At 41.3% G+C, this 26,996-nt stretch overlaps 1 protein-coding gene across 1 annotated transcript in view; it reads left to right on the forward strand.

The window, feature by feature from the left end:
• LOC149847969 (ENHANCED DISEASE RESISTANCE protein (DUF1336)) overlaps nucleotides 1–26,996 on the forward strand; it is a 320,270-nt gene that overhangs the window by 150,235 nt on the left and 143,039 nt on the right. The window contains exons 11-12 of the mRNA XM_090011056.1: nucleotides 165–241; nucleotides 1,112–1,183. Of these exons, the coding sequence (XP_089867182.1) occupies nucleotides 165–241; nucleotides 1,112–1,183 (149 nt within the window). The remainder of the gene's footprint in view (nucleotides 1–164; nucleotides 242–1,111; nucleotides 1,184–26,996) is intronic.

Consider the following 26,996-nt stretch of genomic DNA (forward strand, 5'->3'; position numbering starts at 1 on the left):
CAAGTTATTTTTTTCTTTTCATCATATACATTTTAGTTGGCTATGTGGAATTGTTGTAGGCTCTTCATATTTGTCATGATTCTGCTTGATGTATCTTCTTTCTTTCTGATTGCTTACAACAAAGTGTGGGAGATTATCTTATCATGCTCTTTCTTTTCAATCAGTGTTGATTGTTGTGGGTGGCCCAAAATGCATGACTTTGTATTTTCTAGGCGTTGGTTTCGAGGGCAAGATGCATACAGTAAGCTATTTTTTCATTGTTTTGTATTTACTTCCTTTCCAGATGCTGTTTGCCCATGCAATCTTCCTGATTCATGTGTAGCATGGAATGGATTAACTTTGGGCTTCTACATGAAACAATTATGTTCATTTAATACTCCCCTTTCTTGGAGATCAAAACTGTTCTACTATTAAGATGGCTACTATCAACATCAATGCTGTATGTTGGGCATACAGAATGAACTGATTCACGTAGTTAGGTGTGTATGTGTGTATATGCAAACAAAAAATTATTTACTTTAAAAATCTGCAAATTTATTAAGTAAGCATGTTTATACATTTATGTGTCTAATAAAACATTATTATTATTATTATATATATATAATTTTTTTGTTTGGACGTACAAAACTGTTTTTGTTTGTTAAATTGTGCATCTTACATATATAACATGCAATCACATACTTATCGCTTGTATATGAATATGTGTGCAAGTCCATGTGAAATTTTATTGTGGATTTCTTTCTTTAGTTACAAATATGAGAATGTTTGTTCATTGCATTTTACAACAGTATGCTTCCATATACTTGGGAGCATGACAAATAGCACGACAGGAGTGGGCTCATTGCCCAAAGAGAAGAATCTAGCCAGTATAGTGAACTCAATTTGGGTATGAGATGATGATGATGATAATTTCCTGCTTAATCAGCTGAAACATAGCAACTGTAGACATTCTGACTCTTGGCAATCTTTAACTACATAAAACCATAACTGAACTGTGTAGACAAAATTTAGATATGTAAATTATTGTTGTGGAATCCTTCTGCTGTTTATTTATGTAACAAAATAAACTGCTTAACATGCAACCTAATCATGACATTATTTATAAATGCAGCCATTTTACAGCTTCCTGTAGTTCACAAGAAGTGCCCTCCAAATTCTAGATATCATCGAACAAAAGTTAATCGTACGTCTCCTAACTGCTTATTATGGAAAGATTGATATAGATTTTCTTGTTTTCAATCTAATCTGGATTCTTTGTTCTGCAACTTATAAGCACTAGCATATTTTTCTCTTAGTAGATTGTATGAACCATACATTTCTGTTTAACTGCTATAGCTTATTGCAATTAAGCTTGTGTTATGCATTTCTTTAATTTCCTCCTTTTTAACAATGATTTGCTTCTTTTTTTCATTCCTCCACTTGGTTCATTCATCTTTTATGATACTCAGTGTAATACCCGTGATTTTTATTAGATAAATAAACTTGAATTTCACATTCAGAAGTTGCTACAAGGATACTTTAATTTTTTTTTATATCTAATTGGATCTCGGATGTCCTATTCAGATCTTCGATGACAGTTCCTTAAAATACTATTTGGATTTTCTATAATTGGATCCAGATAAATACCTAATAGTAGATTTTAATTTTTTGGTTCAGATCCTTGATATTGGAACCTTGATACTATGGTTAGATTTGATTTTGGATCCAAAACTTATTATGTGGATCTGCGAATTTATAATCAGATCTTAAAGGAAAAAACTTTATTTAGGATCCATAATAGTTTATTTTGGAGCCATATTCATCTATTGAACGTTTGGATCCAAATTATATCATTTGGATCCATAGTTTCAATCGTGTAATAAAGAGAAAAGTTTCGGATCCAGGATCCATAAAGGGTCCATATTTATGTATAATATCATAAAAAAATAATAATAAACATAACTTATATATATATATATATACCCAAGTTAATAAATGGATCCACAGTTGGATCCATCTGGATCCAACATGCGGATCCATATATCGGGCAAGTTGTGGATCCGCACCACATGTGAGTCTCGGATCCAACTCATGGTTGGATCTCGGGTCCTGGACCCGGACCCAAGCACCGCCCCATATACGTAAGAAAAAAAATGAAAAAAATAAAACGTAATATAAGGCAACCGGATACGGGTTTCCCGATAAAACGAAGGTGGTTAGGGTTCAAAGTGAACCCTAACCCCCGTAAGGGGAAATCCCAAAGGGGAAGGGGGCCGCAAAATTTTTAACCCAGATTTGTGTGGATTTTTTATTTTTTTATAAAGCGGAAACAACTAATAATTCCAGGGTTAAGCATTTCAGAACGATACAGGAAGGTAAGAGCAAACCACACCATTTATTTTTATTTCAACAATAATAGAATCAATTGTCAGAGTTTCTACATTATAAGACTCAAACAAAATCACATCTGAAAGTAAGTAGGACCGCCCAGGAACAAGTAAATCAAGTCTTGATCGATGCCCCATCCCGCAGTCGCTCATAAACTTTACTCTTCTCCTGAAAATGATAAAAATTATAGGAATTAGACTACCACGTCTAAGTAGGAAAACTGTACTCTTAATGCAGGTATATCATGAATCTAGTATGTGATGTGGTTGTCGTATGTGAAATTTCAGTTTATTAAGAAGCACACAAAGAAGACTATGTAACAGCAGTAACAGACATATATCTAAGCAGACAAACAGATGATGCAACAATCATAATTAAGCAATTAAAGCCTTTTATGCAAAGACAACAATTAAGCAAGGCATTAAGCAATTAAAGCATATTCTGCAATAATAATAACAGTCATGCATAACATTCATGTAGCAATCACAATATGAATTTGATTATCTTATATCTACACGTTTCAGGATTTTATTCCATCACAAGCTCAGAACATGCTGGAAGAGTATAAACATGTCTCTCTAGTGACTCCACTCACTGTGATACCTAAAATGTTTCAATTAATGTTTATCTTTTCTTATCCCGCGGGTACACACAGGCCGAGGCAACCATCACAGAAGAGAACGTTTGGGGGTATATTATTCAAAGTTGTTTTATTAACCCGAACATTCTAACTGTGACTGAAATCCCAAGGGAGCGGCCAGTGACCGAGAGAAACTCCCAAAGGCCAAAACCAAAACATGATGCATCCCTAACTTCTGCAGAAGAACAAAGAGCTACCCCCTAGGACATATTGGTAGTCCGCCCTTCCCCCCCCCCCAACTCCGAGGACTGGGTACCAACGAGTCATTTTAGCTCGAAACAAAAAACATGTCCCCGGAGTTTTGTACCACCTACCATCTCCAAGGTAAGCCCGAATTTGAGTGGGTTAATCTTTTCATTTAATTAATTTTCCGAAGTATGGGGGTGTTTCCCCATCTACCTCCTACTACCATAGTAGTAAGTTCACAACCTTAGTCATTTTGCCAAGGTACACATACATCCATTTTTTTTTCATATTCATTGCATAACCCACTCAGAGTGCTCTGGTACCTTTAAACCAGTCCAGCACACAAGCCCCAATACCTTTAAACCAGTCAGGCACTCAACCTTTAATATTAAATTTTTCATTAGTTTTATTGCCATAGCCCACAAGTTGATGGTCCGAGTACCCGTATCGGGTATTCAACCCATATTGCTCATTAGGCAGGGTTTCCCAAATGAACCATTCAGAACACGTGGTAATATAACCATCGAATCATACCCCAAATATGTTATAGCTTAAGCATTCCAATATGAGAGTCCATTATATATTCACAAAAAGAAAACTAATCAAAACATATTTAATGCTTTGGATTCAGCCACAAACAACATGCCCATACGCACTTCTTGACCCCCGAAAACAATAGTATTTTAGCAACCTGTGTGAAACACAATAGCATGCAGATGTGCTTTAAACAATTTACGTAAGACATGATCATGTTACAAGGCATATCCTATAAAGGGATTCTAGATTTTACTTCATCGAATTTGCAAACTAGATTTTTCACGTAACCTGCCACCTAAACCACAGTTCGATTACGGGTTTACATTCGAGAACACACCCTTCAGAGCATACATCCGACAACCAACAGATCAATCTAATATATACTGGCCAAAATTTTAATGTTCCACCATATAAGAGAAATCTTTTCTTAAATAACCTATTGGCACACATTCAATGGCAGGAATAGCACTTTGAAGATCATCCAAACGTAGAACACAAGCACCTTATGTTTGTATTAGTATGTAAAAAGAAATAACATTTAAGTACAACAAATCTATGTAGAATCACAACATTTGTTGCTCGTTTTATTTACAGGAAATAAGATTTTCAACTTATATCCATACTGCAGAACACGACACATAACCGTTCAAAGTATCTCTGAATACAGACTTCGACACATACTGCTGGTATTCATATGCAGGAATTAAGTAACAGATCATACAAGTAATGACGTGACATTGCAAATAATATAGAAAACAATCTAGCCCAATAATAAAAAAAAACATGCAGACTGCTAATCCCTTTTTTTTTCTAAAGGAAAGAACACAATAGTTCATATGTGGGCAAGAATATCTTTTATGCATTAACATGCACAGGCAACACATATTTGCATGATCCTTGAGATCACAAAAGCTTATTTAACCGGAACTACCAAATTCTTATACTAGTCTACCATAACATTTATAATTCAATAAATGCACAGAGTATACTGAGAAGCTAAATATCAGTCATACGATGAAGTTAATGTTACTGTAAAGGATGAAACATTTTAGGTTTAAGGCTGGGTTTGACTAAGAAACTTACATTCAGGTAACTTTACAACTTATCATCGATAAAAGCAGCACTTCTAAATCTCAAACAATACTAATAAGACCATCACATCAGAAACTACCAGATAGATACCAAAAGAGAACTGAAATAAAACTATAATATGAACTGCATTATTGTTCATGGGTTTAAGCCTAAGTATTCACGTGTACGCGATTCACACATTTTTTCTTTTATAGTTCCTAACAGGGACCCAAACCCTTCTGTCAGGAAAAACTGAAATCTCCAAAATTGCAGATTTGGGATTTCGGATTCCCTGCCTCCATTCACTTGGATTTTCATAACTGTCGAAGTCAACTCGGTTTGCAGAAATCGAAAGGTACCCCGAAATCTTTTTTTTTTCACTGAGTATTTCCGGCAACCACAAAACCGGAATCGAAAATCCCTAAAATAACAACTCGGGTTGCCATTCACGGAACCCACTCATATCTCTCGACAGATGAGAACCCTAAAGAAGAAAAACAGGAAATCCTATATTCTTTTCATGTCAAAACCCCCGCATCCCACCCAGATTCATGCGATACTCGTCAAGAAAAGCTATCAGAATCCTACCTTGTCTTGCGAGAGGAGGAGGCTGACACTGTTTGGGGGTCGCTGTCAAGGCTACCAGAGAAGGGAACGTCGGCCAACAATGGTGTTTGGCCGTGGGTCGCCGATGGGGACGATCGTCGGCGTCGGTGGCTGTGGGGGAGGGAACGCGCAAGGCTCGTTGGAGATGCAACAAAGAGGGGGAACAAGAGAGAAAAGAGATAGCGAGAGAGAGATGGAAGAGGGGTTTGGGGGTCCCCTATTTGTAGGAGGGTGCCCCCCCCCCGGCGGCTGCGCTGTGCTCCCCCACCTCCCCATCTCTCTCACTCTCAGCGTGTTAGGGTTCAAAAGAACCCTAACGTGAGATTTATCGAGGGAGGGTTATGTTTATCGGGCAACCCTTATCGGGTTGCCCCCTTTTTAACCCTCACCCGTTTTCGTTTTACAGGGTGTGGGCCGGGTCCAAACCGCGTCCCGCACTCGGGATCCAACAACGTGTTGGATCCGGGTCTTGTTTAAAAATGTGGATCCGTAGTTGGATCCAACACCCCTACCTAATGATATATATATATATATATATATATATATATATATATATATATATATATATTATTTGTTTTCTTATTTACGTATACTGATATTTAATAGGTTTATTTATATGTGTAAGAGGTGTCACTTAGGTATGGGTTCTGGATCCAAAACTTGGATCCGTGCCCAAATCCGCCTATATTACGCCTAAAACATAAAAAATTTTAATGGAAAAATTGCGGTTATTACAGCCGGGGGGACGGTGTGCACCTGCCTTTTCGGGGACCATCGTCCTCAAATAGGGGTCTCAAACCCCTTCTCTTCCACCCTTTGCCTCCCATCTTCCTCCCAGTTTCTCCTCTCTTGCTTTCCTCTCAGCTTTGCCCTCCCTGCATGCGACAGAGCCTCCACGCCGGTTCTCTCTAGTACACTCTTCGACCTCTCTTCCTCGGCGTGCGGTGGTGTGCTGACAACGTCGGGCGACCATCGACACTGGCTCCCTCGCAGTGGAGCAATCGATGTCGGCGACCTCCCAACCGCGGCAACCACCTCCTCCAGTCGTCGGAAAAAGGTAGGTTTCTGTATTTCTTTTTTTGTTGGTATTGATTGCATCTAATTGTGATTGGGACGGTCTAGTGAGAAACCCCTGATATCGCACAATCGGGTTTTTCCCAGATGGGGTTCTTGGCTGCCAAAAAAAAAGGGAAAAAATCGAAGATGGAAAGATGTTGGATTTTCTGGTGGTTACGAACCAGATTCAGGGGTTATCGTGTACGACCCGTATTCGAAGAATAGGTGGGGTTAAGGGTTGCTGGAAAACCAACGATGACCATGGCTGCCGAAAGCTTCATTTGAGTAATCGGGCATTTCGTGTGCCCTGTTAGAGACCGGCAGGGTCATCAGCTGTCAGAAATCCCATTTTAATTGAATGGGGGTTTCGGTTTCTTTGAAACCATGTGGAACCGGCTGCAAAGAAAAAAAAAACAAATATAAACAAAATCTGGGGAAAGGTTACGCTTGTGGTAACGGATAAGCCCAAAATTTGGGGTTTTCTGATGGCAGTGTTGGGTGACCCTAGATTGGTGGTTTACGATCTTAGTATTGGGTAATTCAAGATTTGGGGAAAACCCCCATAGCTTTGTCAAACGTAAATTTGATTCATGTCTTATTTTATTTTCTGAAAAAAGAAAAGAAAAGAAAAAAAACAACAGAAAGATAGAGTTTGTTTTTCAGGTATATATGTCTTAAAAATAGTTAATGTTATGACCTGTTCAAATTATCATAATATGTTTCTTTTCCATATTTCGGGTATCAATCTGTTACAGTCTAGAATGGTTTCTTTTTCATGGTTTGGTTCAACCATTTCGGACTGCAATCACTTTATATTGTAGTCGGGTGTTGGAAATCAAATTGTGGTGAGTTGAATGACTCTGTCTGACTGGGAAATTGACTGATTGATTTCACTAAAAAGTAGGTTGTCCATAGTCTGAATGTCTGACAGGTCTTGTAGAATACGAAGTGCAAAATTCTTCAATATAGATGTAACCAGGTTGCAGATTTTTCTTTTGACTGTGTTGAAATTCTTAGAACCAGATTGTTTCTCTATTATGTTATATGTTTAAAAATATTCCAAACTGAAAATCAAATCCACACTAATGTTTTTGTCACCTACATAATTGAGAATACACGAATCATAAAAATCGGTGCAAGCAGGGTTCGGATCTTTGATTATGTTACTTGGTAAAAACAAAAATATATACACACGATTATGTTATCGTTGATTAGACTGCAATCTGCTTAGTAACATCTACTATTACTATTAGCATTGATTATGCTGCTATATATATTACTTACTGATCAACAACAGTTGGTTTAGAAACAGATTAAGCTTTCATTGAATTTATTTGGTATGTTGTGCATAAAACTGATACGTGTATAAACCAGTTATAACACCATTGGGATTATATGGTATGATTTCAAGTAAACCATTTGGGTTTTTACCTAACACATAAGTACCAAAGGGGGGTACTTGAGTCCGATGAATTGTGGACAAAGGAAATTGGGTATGTCAAGAAAACTTAAACTAAAGAGAGGTGTGTTTAACTGCTTTTTGAAGGTATGTTTTGAATTGCTTGTATGCAACATGTTAGCTGTGTTTGAGGAATGAGGTTATATTGGTTCCAAACATATGATGGTGCACTTAGTGACAAATGGACACGTCCCTTCTCGCGAGGCAGGTACTTGGGAAAACCTTGCCAAATGAGCTATATTGGATTGGATACCCGATGCAGGTACTTGGGTGGTTAACTTGTGCACAATAGCAAAAAAAAAACTGATAGAAAACTTAAACTTAAATGTTGTATGCCTGACTGGTTTAAAGGTACCAGGGCATCAATGTTTGTGTTGTAGAATTGGTAACACATGAGAATATTTGATTTTTGTTAATATGTTATTGCTTTGGTACAGGTGCTTACACGATATGAATGTGTGCAGCCCTGAACATTTAATTTCTATATTCGGGTGATGTTCATGTGTGTGGATGTTAATACATGAAAAGTTCATGTGCCTACATTTATGGAGTAGAAGATTAGATGCGATGCGCAGAACCCTAGGTAGAGAGAGAGAGACAGATGACTGCAAAATAAGAGAACTCGTTAAACATGATTAGGGCTAATCTCTATGTTAAATAGAGAGAGGCCAAAGAGAGAAATTACACATAAGTCCCTCATTAAACTAAAAATTCAAATAACCTCTAGTATAGGAAAAACTTAAACATAAAACCTCTTAATCTCAACACTCCCCCTCAAGCTGGAGCATAGATATCAATCATGCTCAGCTTGTCACAACATTTTGAGAAATTTGGTCTAGCAAGAGGCTTTGTAAACATATCTGCAACTTGGTCCTCCGACCTTAGATATTTGGTAGTGATATGACCAGCTTGAACCATATCTCTTACATAGTGGCAATCAACCTCAATGTGCTTTGTTCTCTCATGAAAGACAGGATTGTTTGTTATATATGTGGCAGCGTTGTTATCACACATCATGGTCATAGGAGAGGAAACCTTCACCTGAAGATCATGAAGAACAGTACGAACCCACATCAATTCAACAACTGTTTGGGTCATAGCCCTATATTCTGATTCTGCACTCGATCTAGAAACCACATTTTGCTTCTTACTTCTCCATGAAATCAAGTTGTCTCCCAGAAACACACAGAATCATGTGGTAGATTTTCTATCTACTACAGATTCTGCATAATCAACATCAGAATAGGCCACTATCTCCAGAGTTCCACCTTTCCTGAACAATAACCCCTTTTCAGGAGAAGATTTTAGATATCTGAGAATCATTATAGTTGCGTTCCAGTGTACCTTAGTTGGTTTGTCCATAAACTGGCTAACTTTGCTTACTGCTAAAGCAATATATGGCCTGGTCACAGTTACATACAGTAGCTTCCCTACCAGGGAGCAATAGCTTTTGCTATCAACCGGTTTTGATCCTTCTTCAAGCAACTGAACTTTATGGTCCATGGGAATATTTGCTGGTTTAGCTCCCAACATTCTCGTTTCCTTTAGTAAGTCAAGAACATACTTCCGTTGAGACAAAACCATCCCTTCACGGCTCCTAGCAACTTCTATACCCAGGAAATATCTAAGTGAACCAAGGTCTTTTGTAACAAAGTGTTTTTGAAGATGAGCCTTTGTGGTTTCAATATCTTTCACATTGTCTCCTGTAAGAATGATGTCATCCACATATACCACCATAACAACTATGCCTGAGTTTGTTTTCTTGATAAATAGTGTATGATCTGCCGCTGACCTATTAAAGCCAAAGTGTGACATCACTTCAAACAACTTTTGAAACCATGCACGAGGACTTTGTTTCAAGCCATAAATCGCCTTTCTCAATCTACACACCTTCTGACACTCCCCCTTAACCTCGAATCCTGTAGGTTGTTGCATGTAAACGGTCTCAGATAGATCCCCATATAGAAATGCATTTTTTACATCTAATTGGCACAAGCTCCAACCATGTTGAACAACTACTGAGAGAACAAGACGAATGGTACTCATCCGTGCAATAGGAGAAAAGGTTTCAAAGAAATCAATACCATATGTCTGAGTATACCCTTTTGCTACTAAGCGGGCCTTGTACCTTTCAATTGAACCATCAGATTGGTACTTTATTGTATATACCCATTTACATCCAACAACGTCAGCATCTGCTGGGGAATCGACTAGATCCCATGTATGCTGAGATACTAAAGCATTCATTTCTTCTTGCATGGCCACCTTCTAGCGGTTATCCAGCTCTGCCTGTTGATAGTTCAGAGGAATAGTTTCAGCAGATAAGGCTGAAATAAAAGTTTTCATCTGATTTCCAATTCTGGCATCGGAGACAACATGAGATATGGGATATAAGGTACATTGTCGTGTCCCCTTGCGTAGAGCAATAGGCCTGTTATCATCATTATGAAGATCACTATTGTCAGTAGAACTTACCTCAGGGGAAGAAGAAGATGAAGGCACTTGCGGAGGTGGAGCTCTACGCACATATACCAATGGAGGATTATTAAATCTTGAAGAGGATGAAGTTTGGTTCGGAAATGAGGGCATAGATTCCAAAGGAAAAGGAGGTATAGGTAATGGAAAAGACTCAGCTCGATCAACCTGCAGCAGGGAACCAGTACTAGAGTAATATGGAGTGGATTCCAAGAAAGATATATCCACACTGACATACTCTCGGCGAGAAATAGGATCATAACATCGATATCCCTTTTGATTTTTGGGATAACCTATAAATATGCATTTTGTAGCTTGAGCAACTAATTTATCACGGTCAGGACCAAGTTTGTGTACAAAACAAACACATCCAAATATTTTGGGCGAGAAGGAGAAGAGTGGGGTATTGGGTTTTAGGATATGTAATGGAATTTGATCATCCACAGAAGATCAAGGCATGCGGTTGATCAGATAACAAGCAGTGGTAATTGCATTACCCCAGAATAACGCAAAAACTTTAGATTGAATCATAATGGTCCAGGCAACATCAAGCAGGTGCTGATGTTTTCGCTCAGCCACCCCATTTTGTTGAGATGAATAGGCACAGGAAGTTTGGGGTTGAATGCCATGATCTTGGTAAAATTATGACAGAACTTTTGATTTAAACTCGAGAGCATTATCAGTGCGAACAATCTTGACAATAGATTAAAACTGAGTTTTTATTTCAAGAATTAAGGATTTGATAATACTTGGAACTTAAGATCGTTCTTTTATTAAAAACACCCATGACAACTTAGAGAAATCATCAACAATAACAAGATAGTATCGACGCTGAGTCCTAGTAGGAATCTTACTAGGACCCCATACATCTGCATGAAGAAGTTCAAAAACTTTATTACTAGAGTGACTCTGACTCGAAGGGAACAAACTTCGATGATGCTTGCCCAGCTGACATGCTTCACACTGAAATGATGTAGTGGAAGGAATTTGAGGAAAGACCGGACGAAGCTTTGACAATGAAAGATGACCAAGACGACGATGCCACTGAACGAGACTGAATGAGTGTTCCACTGCAGCATGAACATTACCCACTGGATGATGTAGGTAGTAGACTCCATTTTCTTTATAGCCTCCACCAATCTTCTTCCCCGTCAGCAAATCCTGAAAATGACAACCCATCGGATCAAATATTACTCTACAATTTTGTTCTTTTGTAAGGCAACTAACTGAGAGTAAACTTTGAGGAAAGTTTGGAGCATGAAGAACATTTTTCAACTGTAAGGAGGAGGATATAGAAATATTTCCCTGACCAACAACCGGGGAGGAACTCCCATCGGCTAATGATGTAATAACCGCAATTTTTACCTTTAAAAATTTTAGTATTTTAGGCGTAAAATGGGCGAATCTGGGCACGGATCTAAGTTTCGGATCCAGAACCCATATTATACAAGATAAACCTATTTAAATATTAAAATACCTAAATAAGAAAATAAATAAAATAAATATATAAGTGGGGTTTGGATCCAATTATGAATCCACATTTTTTTTATAAGACCCGGATCCAACATGTGGTTGGATCCCGAGTGCGGGTCGCGGGTCAGACTCGGACCCGGCCCACACCCTGTAAAAAGGATACAAAGGGGGGGGGGGGGCGACAAGAGGGCTGCCCGATAAAAATGAAGGGGAAACCCCCCCGATAAGTCGAAGGTTAGGGTTCTTTTGAACCCTAACATTTGGAGAGTGGGAGGGGGGAAGCCGTAGCCGCCGGGCTTCCTTCCTTTTTGGAAGGCCACCCACCTACAAGGGGGGGGACCCCGAACCCTTCCTTCTCCCTCTCTCGCTGTCCCATTCTCTCTCTCACTCTCTTCCTAACCCTCGAATCACCCTCCGATCTCGGGCTGCAGCTCAAGACCTTGCAGAGAAGAGCCGACCCCTTCGGTGGTGGTGCTGTCCAGGCCGACCGACCCCTCTCGTGGATGCCGCAACACCCGCGCCGGATAATGGTAGGTTATTGTGCTTATTTTTGTAAGTATTTTATGTTTCGGGATGATTGGGAGGGTTTTTTACAATAGATACTACCATGATTAGGGGGTTTTCGTGTTTTACCCTATTCGAGTAGAGGATGGGGATTTATGATCGTGGGGGGGGGGGGACTGTTTCTTGTTTTTTTTTTCTTTCTTTCTTTTAACCGATTGGGTGTTTTGTTGATGATTCATTCCTCATTCTAGGATTAGTTAATTAGTTTGAAATTTAGATGTTAAAGCTATATCCTTTTCAATCGAAACCCTAGTTCGAATTGGGTTTTTCCTGACCTTGGTATTGAAAGCCCTAACTAAGAGTCTGTGTGTTTTTTTTTAATACTTTCAAGCCTGAAATGTGTATGACAGTTTCAAATTAGTTCTGATATTGTATGAATCATCACTAAAATTGTTTTGGATAATTAAATGATGAATATATCAAACCTTCAAATAATCGTTTAATTGTGTTTATCATTTCTGGGTCATTACCGTGTGCACCTGGTATACTTAGGGGTGGTGATTGACCCTACGATTTAACCTGTGGAAGAACTTAACAGGTAGTTGCTTTCGGTTTTTTTTCTTTTGGGGGTTCAGCTGAGTTATCTTGATCACACCATGGGTTCGGAATGAATGTCTAGCTGCTGTTTTATTTCTGTGTAACACAACATGCTGTTTGATATTTAACAATACTATAAAATGCAGTAGAATGGCTGAAACCCTTGTTTGATGTATAGGCTGTATGGTGGCTGAACTGGAAAAAAAAAATGTGTTTAGTTCATGCGGCTGAATGAATTCTGGTTCTGTCTTTTATATTTCTGTGTAACCCAGCATGTTGTGCATCACTTAGTTAACTTGTGGGATACAGTAGAATGGCTGAGTGGTTCATGTTGGATTTTTGAATTTCAGTATGCTAGCTGAATAATACCTAGTTGTCACTTCTCTTGTGCACGAACTTTCTTGTGTTTGTATTACAAAAATAGGCTGAATGGGTTTTACAGTCTTTGTTATTTTTGGCTTAGATTCCACATAAAACTGCAAGTTCTCTTACATTCCAACTTCTACCTTAGAGTAGCATTTATACACCAATGATAGTTTTAAATTCTTAAGATAATTCCTTGATCTCTTCATGTAGAAAATGAGTGAGACATATCAAAGAAATGTTATGTATTGACATTGTATATTGCCCGTACTCCGAGTATGTGAATTTCTTTTCCTTGGAGCATTGTGAATAGAAAGGAAATAATCTAGTGGTAACCTAAATGGGTAAATGATTAAGTCATGGTTATCCCTTTCTACTAGGGGGGTTGTTTGGGAAACCTTGCTCAATGGGCGATACGGGTTAGGTACCTAATGTAGGTACGTGGTTTGATTCAATTATATTGGTAAGAAAATTAAATATTAACTTTTGTGCTTGAATGGTTTAAAGGCACCGGAGCACTCTGAGTGAGTTTATGAAAACAATATGGAAAATGATGGGGTTGATTCATACACTTGGGTAAAATGACTAAGGTTGGGAATCTACTACTGTGGTAGTAGCAGGGTTTAGGGAAAAATGCCCCTACACCCTGAAAGGTTAACTAAATAAAAAGATTTGCTCACTCAGATTCGGGTTTACCTTGGAGAGGGTAAGTGGTACAAAACTCCGGGGACATAATTTTTAGTTTCGAGCTAAAGTGACTCGTTAGTCCCCAGTCCTCGGAGTTGGGGGACCCAGACTACCAATTTGTCCTAGGTGGTAGTTCTTTGTTCTTCTGCAGAAGTTAGGGATGCATCCTGTTTTGGTTTTGGCCTTTGGGAGTTTCTCTCGGTCACTGGCCGCTCCCTTGGGATTTTCAGTCTCAGTTAGAATGTTCGGGTTAATAAAATACCCTTGAATAATACATTCCCGAACGTTTTCTTCTGAGATGGTTGCCTTGGCCCGCGTGTACCCGTGGGATAAGAGAAGATAAACACCAACTAGAACAGTTAGGTATCACTGTGTTGGAGTCATTAAAGAGACATCTGCATACTCTTTCAGCATGCTTTATATTCGGTGCTTATGATGAAACGACATCCTAAACTGTGCATATATTAGTTAATTGAATTTATATTATGGATGTTATATAGATGTTATTCATGTTAGCGTAAGTTCTGTTACAGAATATGCTTTAATTGCTTAATATTTTACTTGCTTAATTGTTATAGTTGCATAAAATGCTTTTCGTGCTTAAGTAGAACTGTTACGTAATCTACCTTTCTACTTAGATATAAGTTTGTTATTGTTGTTGCATCAACTTCCTTATGTGTTTATGTTTATACTGAAAATCAAACACGACACTCACCTCTCACACCTGACACATGATCTACTTGCAAGAATAATTACAGTTTTCCTACTTAGACGTGGTAGTCTAATTCCTATAACTTTTATCATTTTCAGGCACAGAGTAGCTCTATGAGCAATGCGGGATGAGGCGCTGACCAAGACTTGATCTATTTGTTCCCTGGCGATCCTACTTTCTTTCAGATTGGAAATTTTAATTTGAGATTCATAATGTAAAAACTCTGATGTTGGATTCTATTATTATTGAAATAAAAATAAATGATGTGGTTTGCTTCTATCTCCCTGTATCGTTCTGAAATGCTTAACCCTGGAATCATTTGTTGTTTCCGCTTCAAAAAAAAGTAAAAAAATAAAATAAAAAAAAATTCCTCAAAAATCTGGGTTTAAATTTCGGGGCGTTACAGTTATGGTATCAGAGCCTGGGAACAATAAATCAAGGATCATGGTCGTGCCACTCCCTGCAAGCGCTCTGTAAGTAAAAATTCTTTATCAACCATGAAAATTGCATTGTTTTTCTGTATAAGTGTAGATATATACATGTAATGATTTTTGGAACACCACAATTCAAAGATAGTAAAACTGTGTGTATTGGAATGATTATTAGATGTATCGTCGATCCCAAGCTAGTTCGAGCACGGCGAACGAATGGCAGGACCAAAGGGGTTTCGTGATGGAAACTCTTGGTAATCTGGCTCAAACCATGGACACCCAAATGCGCCACCAGGCGGAATTAGCCGCAGCCATAAGTGAAAGGCATAACACGAGCATAATCACGTTTGAGAAGTTCTTGAAGTTGAACCCGCCTACCTTCTCAGGCAAGGCCGATCCTGAACTAGCCGAGAGTTGGATCGCAGAGATAGAACGAGCTTTTCGGGTTCTGTCTGTTCCTGATGATAAGCAAACAGACTTCGGCACTTACCGCTTGACGGAAGATGCACAGAAGTGGTGGGACACCACCCGAACCATCCACTTTGCCGGAGTGGATACTATTCCATGGGAAGATTTCAAGCAGACATTTTTAGAGACATATTTCCCCCAGTACGCTCGTGATCAGAAGCATCAGGAGTTCTTGGAGCTTACTCAAGGAAATATGAATTTGGTGGAATACACTACCAAATTTCGGACCTTGGAGCGTTATTGCCCAAATTTGTTCGCGAATGATAAAGCCAGAGCAACTAGGTATGTCCGCGGACTCAAGGACGGATTACGACCACGAGTGATGATAAATCTGCCGTCCACCCTCGCACAAGCCATTGAAGTGGCTACTATGCTGAATGAAGAATGGGAGAGATCAAGGAAGAGTCAAAAGGACACACCGGGGAAACGGGGAGCCGGTCTGCCGCAGCACCATGGTGGCAAGAAGTACCAGCCACCTTACAAGAAGCGGAAGTACAATGGTGTAAATCGTCCTTCGCCGCAATAGGGACAAAATCGGGTGTGCCAGAAGTGCAACCGGTCCCACTATGGACAACCTTGCCCTAGAGACACCGGAGCATGTCTCTACTGTGGAAAGATGGGTCATTATGCCCGTCAGTGCCACAAGAAGATGGCGGATATGCAGAAACGTAATGCCGGAGGAGGGCAGCAACATCAACCATCTCAGCCGCAGCAGACACTACAGCAAAATGCACAGAAGAGGGTGCCTGGACGAGTATATGCCACCACTGTGGAGGAGTTGGAGAAAGGAAATCTGGTACAAGGTACGGTATTTGTCAATGGCTGTGCTGCACTTGTTCTATTTGACTGTGGTGCTACACATTCGTTCATATCTATAGAGTTTGCGAAATTACTAGGTGCACATACAGAATCTCTGAAACATGAATTATATGTGTACAATCCGATAGGATATAATTCGATATGTGTAAACTACATCCCTGATGTCATAATTGTACTTGAAGGGCAGAGCTTACCTGCTGACCTAATCTTGCTCGATATGACTGAATATGATGTCATATTGGGGATGGACTGGTTATAGGAACATTATGCCAATGTTCTCTGTCGCCAAGGGAAAGTGGTTTTGTCCCGACCAGGATTGCCAAAGGTTGAGTTTCGGCTCTCTAGACCTACAGTGAAGGGCCGAATTGTATCTATATTAAAGGTTCAGAAGTATATGCGACAAGGGTGCCGGGCATTCCTAGTAAATGTATTCTCCTGCGAGTCGAAGGTCACACCATTAGAAGAACTTGAAGTGGTTCGTGAATTTCCGGAAGTGTTTCTAGATGAATTGCCTGGACTACCTCCACCGCGTGAGGTGGATTTTCATATCGAGTTGGTGCCTGGGACAGCACCGATCTCGAAAGCGCCTTATCGTATGGCCCCAGTAGAGTTGGAGGAGCTGAAGAAACAACTCCAAGAGTTGATGGAGCAAGGTTTCATTAGACCGAGCGTGTCACCATGGAGAGCACCAGTTCTTTTTGTAAAGAAGAAAGATGGTTATATGGGGCTGTGTATAGACTATCGGATGTTGAATCAAGCAACAGTCAAAAATAAGTATCCCCTACCTCGCATTGAAGACTTGTTCGATCAATTGCAAAAGGCTAAGGTGTTTTCAAAAATCGATCTTAGATCGGGGTATCACCAACTTCGGATCAAGGATGATGATATTCCCAAGACAGCCTTTAGAACAAGGTACGGTCACTACGAGTTCGTAGTTATGCCATTCGGACTAACGAATGCTCCCGCAGCATTCATGGACTTGATGAATCGAGTATTCAGAGCGTACTTGGATACTTTTGTGATTTTCTTTATTGATGATATACTTATATACTCAGAAAGCATAGAGCAACATCGAGAACATTTGAGAGTTGTATTGGGGACTCAAAAGGAACACCAGTTGTTTGCCAAATTCTCCAAGTGCGAATTCTGGCTCGAGAAGGTCATGTTCTTGGGCCATGTCATATCACGAGACAGTGTCGCTGTGGACCCGGCTAAGGTTGAAGCTGTATTAAATTGGGGTCAACCGAAGAATATCAGTGATATCAGGAGTTTTCTAGGATTAGCAGGCTATTATAGAAGATTCATTCAGGACTTTTCACGGATTGTCATGCCCATGACCAAGCTTCTGAGGAAAGGAATTAAGTTCGAATGGACGGATAAGTGCGAGGAGAGTTTCCAAATTTTAAAGAAGAAGCTTACCACCGCACTAGTGATGGCTTTACCTTCAGGACATGGTGGTTTTGTAGTCTACTCAGACGCATCAGGTACTGGGTTGGGATGTGTTTTAATGCAAAATGATAAGGTGATAGCATATGCCTCTCGCCAATTAAAGATTCATGAACGAAACTATCCAACTCATGATCTCGAATTGGCAGCCGTAGTGTTCGCTTTGAAAATATGGCGACATTACCTGTATGAGGAACAATTTGAGGTATTTACTGATCACAAAAGTCTCAAGTATCTGTTTTTCCAGAAAGAGTTGAATATGCGACAACGACGATGGTTGGAGTTTATAAAGGATTACGATTTTACCATTTCCTATCACCCAGGAAAGGCAAATGTGGTAGCTGACTCTCTCAGCCGCAAAGCTAGTTGCAGTTTGTCTAGTCTTTAGACAAAATGGTGGAATTTGGTGGAAGAATTCATTGATTGGAAACTGTCCTCAGATATCGTGGGAAATATCAAGTTATCTAATTTATCTGCCCAACCGGAGATCCTTATAAAGATTATTGAAGGTCAAAAAGAGGATCCCCAGTATGAGAAACTGAAGTCACTAGCCCAACAAGAAAATTCACACTTCTCACTCAAGGAAGATGGCAGTATATGGATGCAAAAGCGACTTTGGGTCCCTAGTGATCCCAAGTTTAAAGAAGAACTATTGGGTGAAGCACATAGGTCCAAGTACACCATACACCCAGGAGGTACAAAAATGTTTAAAGATTTACAACGAGGGTATTGGTGGAATGGAATGAAGCGTGAGGTCGCAAGTTATGTCTCGAAGTGTTTGACTTGTCAGCAAGTCAAGGTGGAACATCAGAAGCCTGGCGGGATGATGCAGCAAATGGAGATTCCACAGTGGAAATGGGAAGAAATTACCATGGACTTCGTGGTGGGTTTGCCCAAAACACGGAAACAATATGACGCTATATGGGAAATAGTGGATCGATTGACTAAATCGGCTCACTTTCTACCCATACGAATAAATCAATCCCTCGAGAGCTTAGCAGACTTATACATCAGAGAGGTTGTTAGACTACATGGAGTACCGGTCTCTATTATATCAGATCGAGATCCTCGCTTTACTTCTCGGTTTTGGGGTCAGTTGCAACAGGCCTTGGGTACGAAACTGAAGCTGAGTACCGCTTTTCATTCCCAGACTGACGGACAATCAGAGAGGACTATCCAGACACTAGAAGATATGCTGCGAGCATGTATGCTGGATTGGAAAGGTGAGTGGGACAAGCATGTTATTTTAGCCGAATATGCTTACAATAATAGTTACCATACGAGTATCAGCATGGCTCCTTTCGAAGCCCTGTATGGAAGACCATGTAGATCACCTGTGTATTGGGATGAAATTGGTGAACGGTCAGTAGAATCACCAATCGTGTTACAACATTACACCCAACAGATCAAGATGATAAGAGATAGACTGCTCGCAGCCCAGAGTCGACAAAAGAGTTATGCAGATCAGAGGCGCAGAGAGCTCACTTTTGTGGTGGGGGATCGGGTCTTTGTGAAGGTATCACCCACCAAAAGTGTGTTTCGTTTTGGTAAGAAAGGAAAATTGAGTCCCAGATATGTCGGACCTTTTGAGATTTTGGAACGAATTGGAGAAACGGCCTATCGTATAGCCCTACCTCCCCGGTATGCTCAGATACATAACGTATTCCATATATCTATGTTAAGAAAATATCTCCAAGATCCGTCACATGTCATCCAGTATGAGGACGTAGATATAAGGGAAGACTTAACAATGGAAGAAAAACCAGTGGAGATATTGGAAAGAAGCGAGCGAGTCTTGAGATCAAAGACCATTCCTCTCGTCAAGGTGAGATGGCAACACCATGACATTGATGAAGGCACGTGGGAACCCGAGGCTAATATGCGGGAGAAGTACCCCAACCATTTCGAGTAAGCACCCACAGGTAAAATTTCGAGGACGAAATTTCTTTAAGGGGGAAAGGATGTAATAACCGCAATTTTTACCTTTAAAAATTTTAGTATTTTAGGCGTAAAATGGGCGAATCTGGGCACAGATCTAAGTTTCGGATCCAGAACCCATATTATACAAGATAAACCTATTTAAATATTAAAATACCTAAATAAGAAAATAAATAAAATAAATATATAAGTGGGGTTTGGATCCAATTATGAATCCACATTTTTTTTTATAAGACCCGGATCCAACATGTGGTTGGATCCCGAGTGCGGGTCGCGGGTCAGACTCGGACCCGGCCCACACCCTGTAAAAAGGATACAAAGGGGGGGGGGGGGCGACAAGAGGGCTGCCCGATAAAAATGAAGGGGAAACCCCCCCGATAAGTCGAAGGTTAGGGTTCTTTTGAACCCTAACATTTGGAGAGTGGGAGGGGGGAAGCCGTAGCCACCGGGCTTCCTTCCTTTTTGGAAGGCCACCCACCTACAAGGGGGGGACCCCGAACCCTTCCTTCTCCCTCTCTCGCTGTCCCATTCTCTCTCTCACTCTCTTCCTAACCCTCGAATCACCCCCCGATCTCGGGCTGCAGCTCAAGACCTTGCAGAGAAGAGCCGACCCCTTCGGTGGTGGTGCTGTCCAGGCCGACCGACCCCTCTCGTGGATGCCGCAACACCCGCGCCGGATAATGGTAGGTTATTGTGCTTATTTTTGTAAGTATTTTATGTTTCGGGATGATTGGGAGGGTTTTTTACAATAGATACTACCATGATTAGGGGGTTTTCGTGTTTTACCCTATTCGAGTAGAGGATGGGGATTTATGATCGTGGGGGGGGACTGTTTCTTGTTTTTTTTTTCTTTCTTTCTTTCTTTTAACCGATTGGGTGTTTTGTTGATGATTCATTCCTCATTCTAGGATTAGTTAATTAGTTTGAAATTTAGATGTTAAAGCTATATCCTTTTCAATCGAAACCCTAGTTCGAATTGGGTTTTTCCCATGGTTGCCAATTGAGGAAGCGGGAGCGGGAAGCGATACGGGAAGCGGGAGCGGGAAGCGAGGCACTTTCAAAATTTTAGGAAGCGGGGAAGCGTGGGACCACTTAGGAGCGATTCAGGAAGTGTCTCGGAAGCGACCTAGGAAGCGTCTCAGAAGCGACCTAGGAAGCGTCTCGGAACCGAGGGGGAAGCGTAAAAAATAAAAAATACAAAAAATTGAAAAAAAAGGGGAAGCGTGGGGGAAGCGAGGGGGAAGCGTGATGGGAAGCGCGCTTCCCATTAAAGGGAAGTGCGTCCCCCATTAAAGGGAAACACGCTTCCCAAAAAAAGGGGGACGCTTCCCCCCACGCTTCGGAAGCGCGAGGTTTCGCGCTTCGGGGAACCGCGCTTCCCCTTTTAGCTAGGCGCTTCCGGTAACCCTGGTTTTTCCTGACCTTGGTATTGAAAGCCCTAACTAAGAGTCTGTGGGAGTTTCTCTCGGTCACTGGCCGCTCCCTTGGGATTTTCAGTCTCAGTTAGAATGTTCGGGTTAATAAAATACCCTTGAATAATACATTCCCGAACGTTTTCTTCTGAGATGGTTGCCTTGGCCCGCGTGTACCCGTGGGATAAGAGAAGATAAACACCAACTAGAACAGTTAGGTATCACTGTGTTGGAGTCATTAAAGAGACATCTGCATACTCTTTCAGCATGCTTTATATTCGGTGCTTATGATGAAACGACATCCTAAACTGTGCATATATTAGTTAATTGAATTTATATTATGGATGTTATATAGATGTTATTCATGTTAGCGTAAGTTCTGTTACAGAATATGCTTTAATTGCTTAATATTTTACTTGCTTAATTGTTATAGTTGCATAAAATGCTTTTCGTGCTTAAGTAGAACTGTTACGTAATCTACCTTTCTACTTAGATATAAGTCTGTTATTGTTGTTGCATCAACTTCCTTATGTGTTTATGTTTATACTGAAAATCAAACACGACACCCACCTCTCACACCTGACACATGATCTACTTGCAAGAATAATTACAGTTTTCCTACTTAGACGTGGTAGTCTAATTCCTATAACTTTTATCATTTTCAGGCACAGAGTAGCTCTATGAGCAATGCGGGATGAGGCGCTGACCAAGACTTGATCTATTTGTTCCCTGGCGATCCTACTTTCTTTCAGATTGGAAATTTTAATTTGAGATTCATAATGTAAAAACTCTGATGTTGGATTCTATTATTATTGAAATAAAAATAAATGGTGTGGTTTGCTTCTATCTCCCTGTATCGTTCTGAAATGCTTAACCCTGGAATCATTTGTTGTTTCCGCTTCAAAAATAAAAAAAAATAAAAAAAATAAAAAAAAATCCTCAAAAATCTGGGTTTAAATTTTGGGGCGTTACAAATGAGACTCCTCAATGAACAGTAATATCCTTTAGATCTGAAAAAACAAGTGAATTTTCACGCAAGTGTCTGGATGCACCGGAGTCAATAATCCACTTACTGTCAGTCGGATGAAGATGATTTCTTGTTGAGTAGGCAACACCAGCTACAGGAGGAGTGGAACTCAAAGGACGAAGAGCTATCAGCTCATTATATTTAGCACGACTGAGGGTGATACTACTGTCACTTGCAGAGATATTATCTTGTACATTTGTTGCCTCGAGAGTAGTAACATTTGCTTTAGGAGCATATGACTTTGATGAAGAAGAGGTTGGCCGACCATGTTTATCCCAGCAACGATCTTCTAAATGTCCAGATTTTCCATAGAATGTACATTGAAGCTTTTCTCTGCCTCCCATACCTCGTCCACGACCTCGTCCTTTGATATTCTGAATATTTCCACGCCCATAACCAGATGAGACAACAAGAGCAGATGACTGAGTCACAGGCTGAGATTGTGGAAGAAAGATCGCAAGTCTACTCAGATGATTGTATGCATCAGCAAGAGTAGGTACATCTGATCGAGTCAACATTTGGACTTTTGCAACAGAAAATTCTGAAGAGAGACCTGTAAGAAAGCGAGCAACCATAGTTTGTTCTTGATGATCATTTTGCTTCGAGCAATAAAGAGGCCTGTGGGCATTAAGTCTTTCAAACGCAGCTTTGACGGAGGCATAGTACTGAGCCAAGGTCTGATCTCCCTGCTGCAAATTATATATCTCATGTTCAACTTGCAGGATACGGCTCACATTAGTCTCTTGTGAGTACGTATCTCGAAGATTGTCCCACATCAGTTTGGCTGTATTATAGTAAATTAATCCGTCTGCAATATGGGGTTCGACACTATTCATGATCCATGACATAACTATGTCATTATCTTCATCCCAAGTAACATATTTTCCCAATTTTTTAGTGGGTTCGTCTTCCAAAAAATATGTTTTCTACGATGTCCAGATACCGACATCATAAAAGTTCTGAACCACCTGGCATAGTTGGTTTCATTCAACCTTACAGAAGAGTTGTACGAGAAGGGATTGGCAAAAGCCTTATACTCCCCAATATGTTCAATTTTAGAATCACATTTCGAAGTTTCAGCCATACTGAAGATGTAATTCTATTTCAACAAAAAAAAACAGATTACCTCACTTGAACAACAAGTGGTATAATCACGCGTCAGGAAATATGACAACCAGTAAAGAACATCAGCCCACAAACAGGAAGAATTATTCAACACAGCAGAGAATCACGCCTGCTGTTTCCACGACAGAAAGAACAGCAGCTCACAAAACAGTTTCCAACACAGCAGGGAATCACGCCTGCTGTTTCCACGACAGAAAGATCACGCCTGTTGTATGACGTTCCTTCAACATCTGAAAACTTCTCTCGCACATGTCGTGCCACACGAACTTAGCTTCTTTCTTCAGGAGCTTCGTCATGGGTAGAGAGATCTTAGAAAAGTCTTGGATGAATCTTCGATAATATCCATCTAATCCAAGAAAACTCCGGATGTCACGAACATTCCTCGATTGCTGCCAATTGAGTGCGGCCTCTACTTTCGCTGGATCCTCGGACACACCTTTCTTGGAGATGACATGTCCCAAAAACATGATCTCCTCCAGCCAAAACTCGCACTTAGAGTACTTAGCGAACAAACGGGACCGTAAAACCCTAAAATAAAAAGGGGCCCGGGTCGGGTCCGGACCCGACCCGGCCCGGGTCCAAATAAAATGGGATTTTACAAGACGGCAGGGGCCAACCCCTGCCGTCAGCAAGAAGTGGCAGGGGCTGAGCCCCTGCCAACAGCATACAGTGGCAGGGGGCCAGCCCCTGCCGGAAGCACAAGTCGACAGGGGCCAACCCCTGCCAACAGCAAGAAGTGGCAGGGGCTGAGCCCCTGCCAACAGCACACAGTGGCAGGGGTTGAGCCCCTGCCGACAGCAATGGATGGCAGGGGGCCAGCCCCTGCCGACAGCAAGAAGTGACAGGGGCTGAGCCCCTGCCAACAGCACACAGTGGCAGGGGCTGAGCCCCTGCCGGAAGCACAAGACGGCAGGGGCCAACCCCTGCCGACAACAAGAAGTGGCAGGGGTTGAGCCCCTGCCGACAGCACTGGACGGCAGGGGGGGCCCGTCCCTGCCGAAGGCCACAAGGTGGCAGCAAAAACAAAAAAAAGAAGGGGGGTGCCGCAGGGGCTCCAGGACCCCTGTCGGCCCTCCGGCGAACCCTAGCGAGAGAAGGGGACGACAGGGGCCGCGTAGGCCACCTGTTGGGGCCCCGATGGCACAGGGAGGCGGTGGGAGGCCGCGACAGTGGTTGTGAGCTGCCTGCCGGCCTCCCGGCGAGGTGACAGGGAGGGGGTGAGGAAGAAAAGAGGGAGGAGAAAATGGAAGAACGGCGTACCTGGGAGTGGTGGCCGGCGGCGGGCGCAGCAGGGCAGGAGACCGGCGCGGGGGAGGAAGCTCGAGATGGGAGGCGTGCCTCCCCTCGCCCTCCAGCAATGCTCATAAAGAGCTCGAGGGGGGGGGGGGTGATGAAAGGGGAAACCTCAGTGGGTTTTCCCAATCAACCCGAAAACGAAGGGGGAGAAGAGGGGGGGGGGGTGCGGCGCTCGGGATCCTGCGTCGAGTTACTTAAAACCCTAAAATAAAAAGGGGCCCGGGTCGGGTCGACCCGGCCCGAGTCCAAACAGTTTTTTTTTTTTTTTTTAAATGGGGTTTTACAGAAGCGAGCGAGTTTTGAGATAAAAAGCATCCCTTTCATTAAGGTGAGATGGCAGCACCATGGCATTGATGAAAGCACGTGGGAACCTGAGGCGAATATGCGGGAGAAGTACCCCAATCTTTTCGAGTAAGCACTTGCAGGTAAATTTCGAGGACAAAATTCTTTTTAGGGGAAAAGGATGTAAAACCCACATTATTTCTTCATTCTAATCAAATTTTTATGCGAAAATTCTTAATTTAGAACCGGGGATCCAAGTTCCGGATCCAGAATCCATATAGAATATCATAAATATATATATATATATATAATATATTACATAAGTAAAAGCTAACGTGTGGATCCGCGTTGGATCCATTTGGACCCGACCTGCGGACCCACTTCATTAAGTCAGCATGGATCCAACTGTGGCGGGTCACGGGTTCGGGTTCAGTCGAACCAAACTCACACCCGTCGGTGCGTTAAAAACCAAATCACGCAAAAAAAAAAAGTTAAGTATGAGGTCTCTGTGCTGGCCCGATAAAAGACGTGTTAGGGTTCAGAACCCTAACAAAAGCCAAATCGCAAGAGGAGGAGGAGGGGGCAATGCGTAGCCGCCGGGAGAAGGTGAGGATAACGGATCCCCTTCCGATTTTCGTGGCACCCTTCCATATCTCGCCTCCTTCCTCTCCCATTCAGCTGAACCATCTCTCTCTCGGTCTTCCTCCCACTCTCTCGCTACCTCTCTCTCTATCTCCCTCTCTCTCGGTTTCGTCTTTCACTCTCCGCTGCCTCTCTATCCTACGGATCGCCCTCCGAGCTCCGGCCTGTAGCTCGAAGCCCTTGCCGGGAGAAGCCGACCTCTCCAGTGGTGGTGCTGTCAAGGCCGACCGACCTCCTCTCGTGGCTGCCGCGACATCTTCGCCGGAAAAGGTAGGTTGTTGGTTCTTTTCGGGTATGCTATGGGTCGAGCATGAGATGAGGGTTGTCGGGACACCCTAATCTCGAAAAAAAAGGGGAAAATCTCTGATTTGGGGTCGTCTGTCAACCCCAAACCGAAAACCCCAAATCTACGATTTGGGGGTTTCAGATTTATTATAAAAATATATATATATAAAAGGAGAAAATAAAATTTTTTTACCGTGTGTACCATCCGAGAACTATTGTAATCTTATTTGTTGAGCATGTTAGTCTTGCCTAAATAACCGGTAACGAGTATGCAAATCTGTTGTGAATATAAAATTTTCTTAGAATCTCAAACAAGATTAAGTCTATAAGTTAATCTGTTTTATGGATATAAGCAGGGTCGGCATGTGGAAAAGAGACTTTTATGCATTGTAGAGAAGTCATGATCTGATCCTGTCCCCAATGTTATTGAAATTCATGGGTTATACCTGTGTATGTCTCTTTGGATTTCATGATTCAGTTTTGTTCTACTTATTGAAATTTTATGATTTAAGTTGTATATACATTCCTGTAAACTTTACGAGTTAGTCTTGTGTATACTATAACCTTTGGAACTGCATGATTTGGCAGGGGGTATATTCTCTTGAATTTCAGGATTTATTCCGTGCAAATCTTTTGTGCTGAATATAAAATTTGTTGTACCAAAAACTTTTATTTTTCGCAGTTTATGGCTTAATCTAAGTAGTTCTTCTTGCATATAGTAATAGTTGCTTAAGTTCCTCTCTGTTGTTGGTTGAAGGTAAGTGTGATAGATGGACTCTGTGCCAACCAGTGTTGTGAAAAGCGTTGAGGCGTAGCGAGGCGCTCCACCAAAATCTGAGGTGAGGCGTAAGCCTCAAATTTTTTTTTTATTAAAACTTAAAAAAAACTATAAAATATATCTAAAATTATAAATAAATAAGAAATGCTTTATTGATGAAGCAACTGTAAAACCCACGTTTTTCAAAAAAAATAAAAATAAAAATAATTATCGGACCCGGGCCGGGTCGGGTCCGGACCCGACCCGGGCCCGCCTGCGATAGGGTTTCATAACCTGACGCAGGAGAGGTTTTGTTTAAAACAAAACCCCCCTGT

This window comes from Nuphar pumila, chromosome 1 (genome assembly GCF_984573655.1).
Source record: "Nuphar pumila chromosome 1, dmNupPumi1.hap1.1, whole genome shotgun sequence".
Classification (NCBI taxonomy): Eukaryota; Viridiplantae; Streptophyta; class Magnoliopsida; order Nymphaeales; family Nymphaeaceae; genus Nuphar; species Nuphar pumila.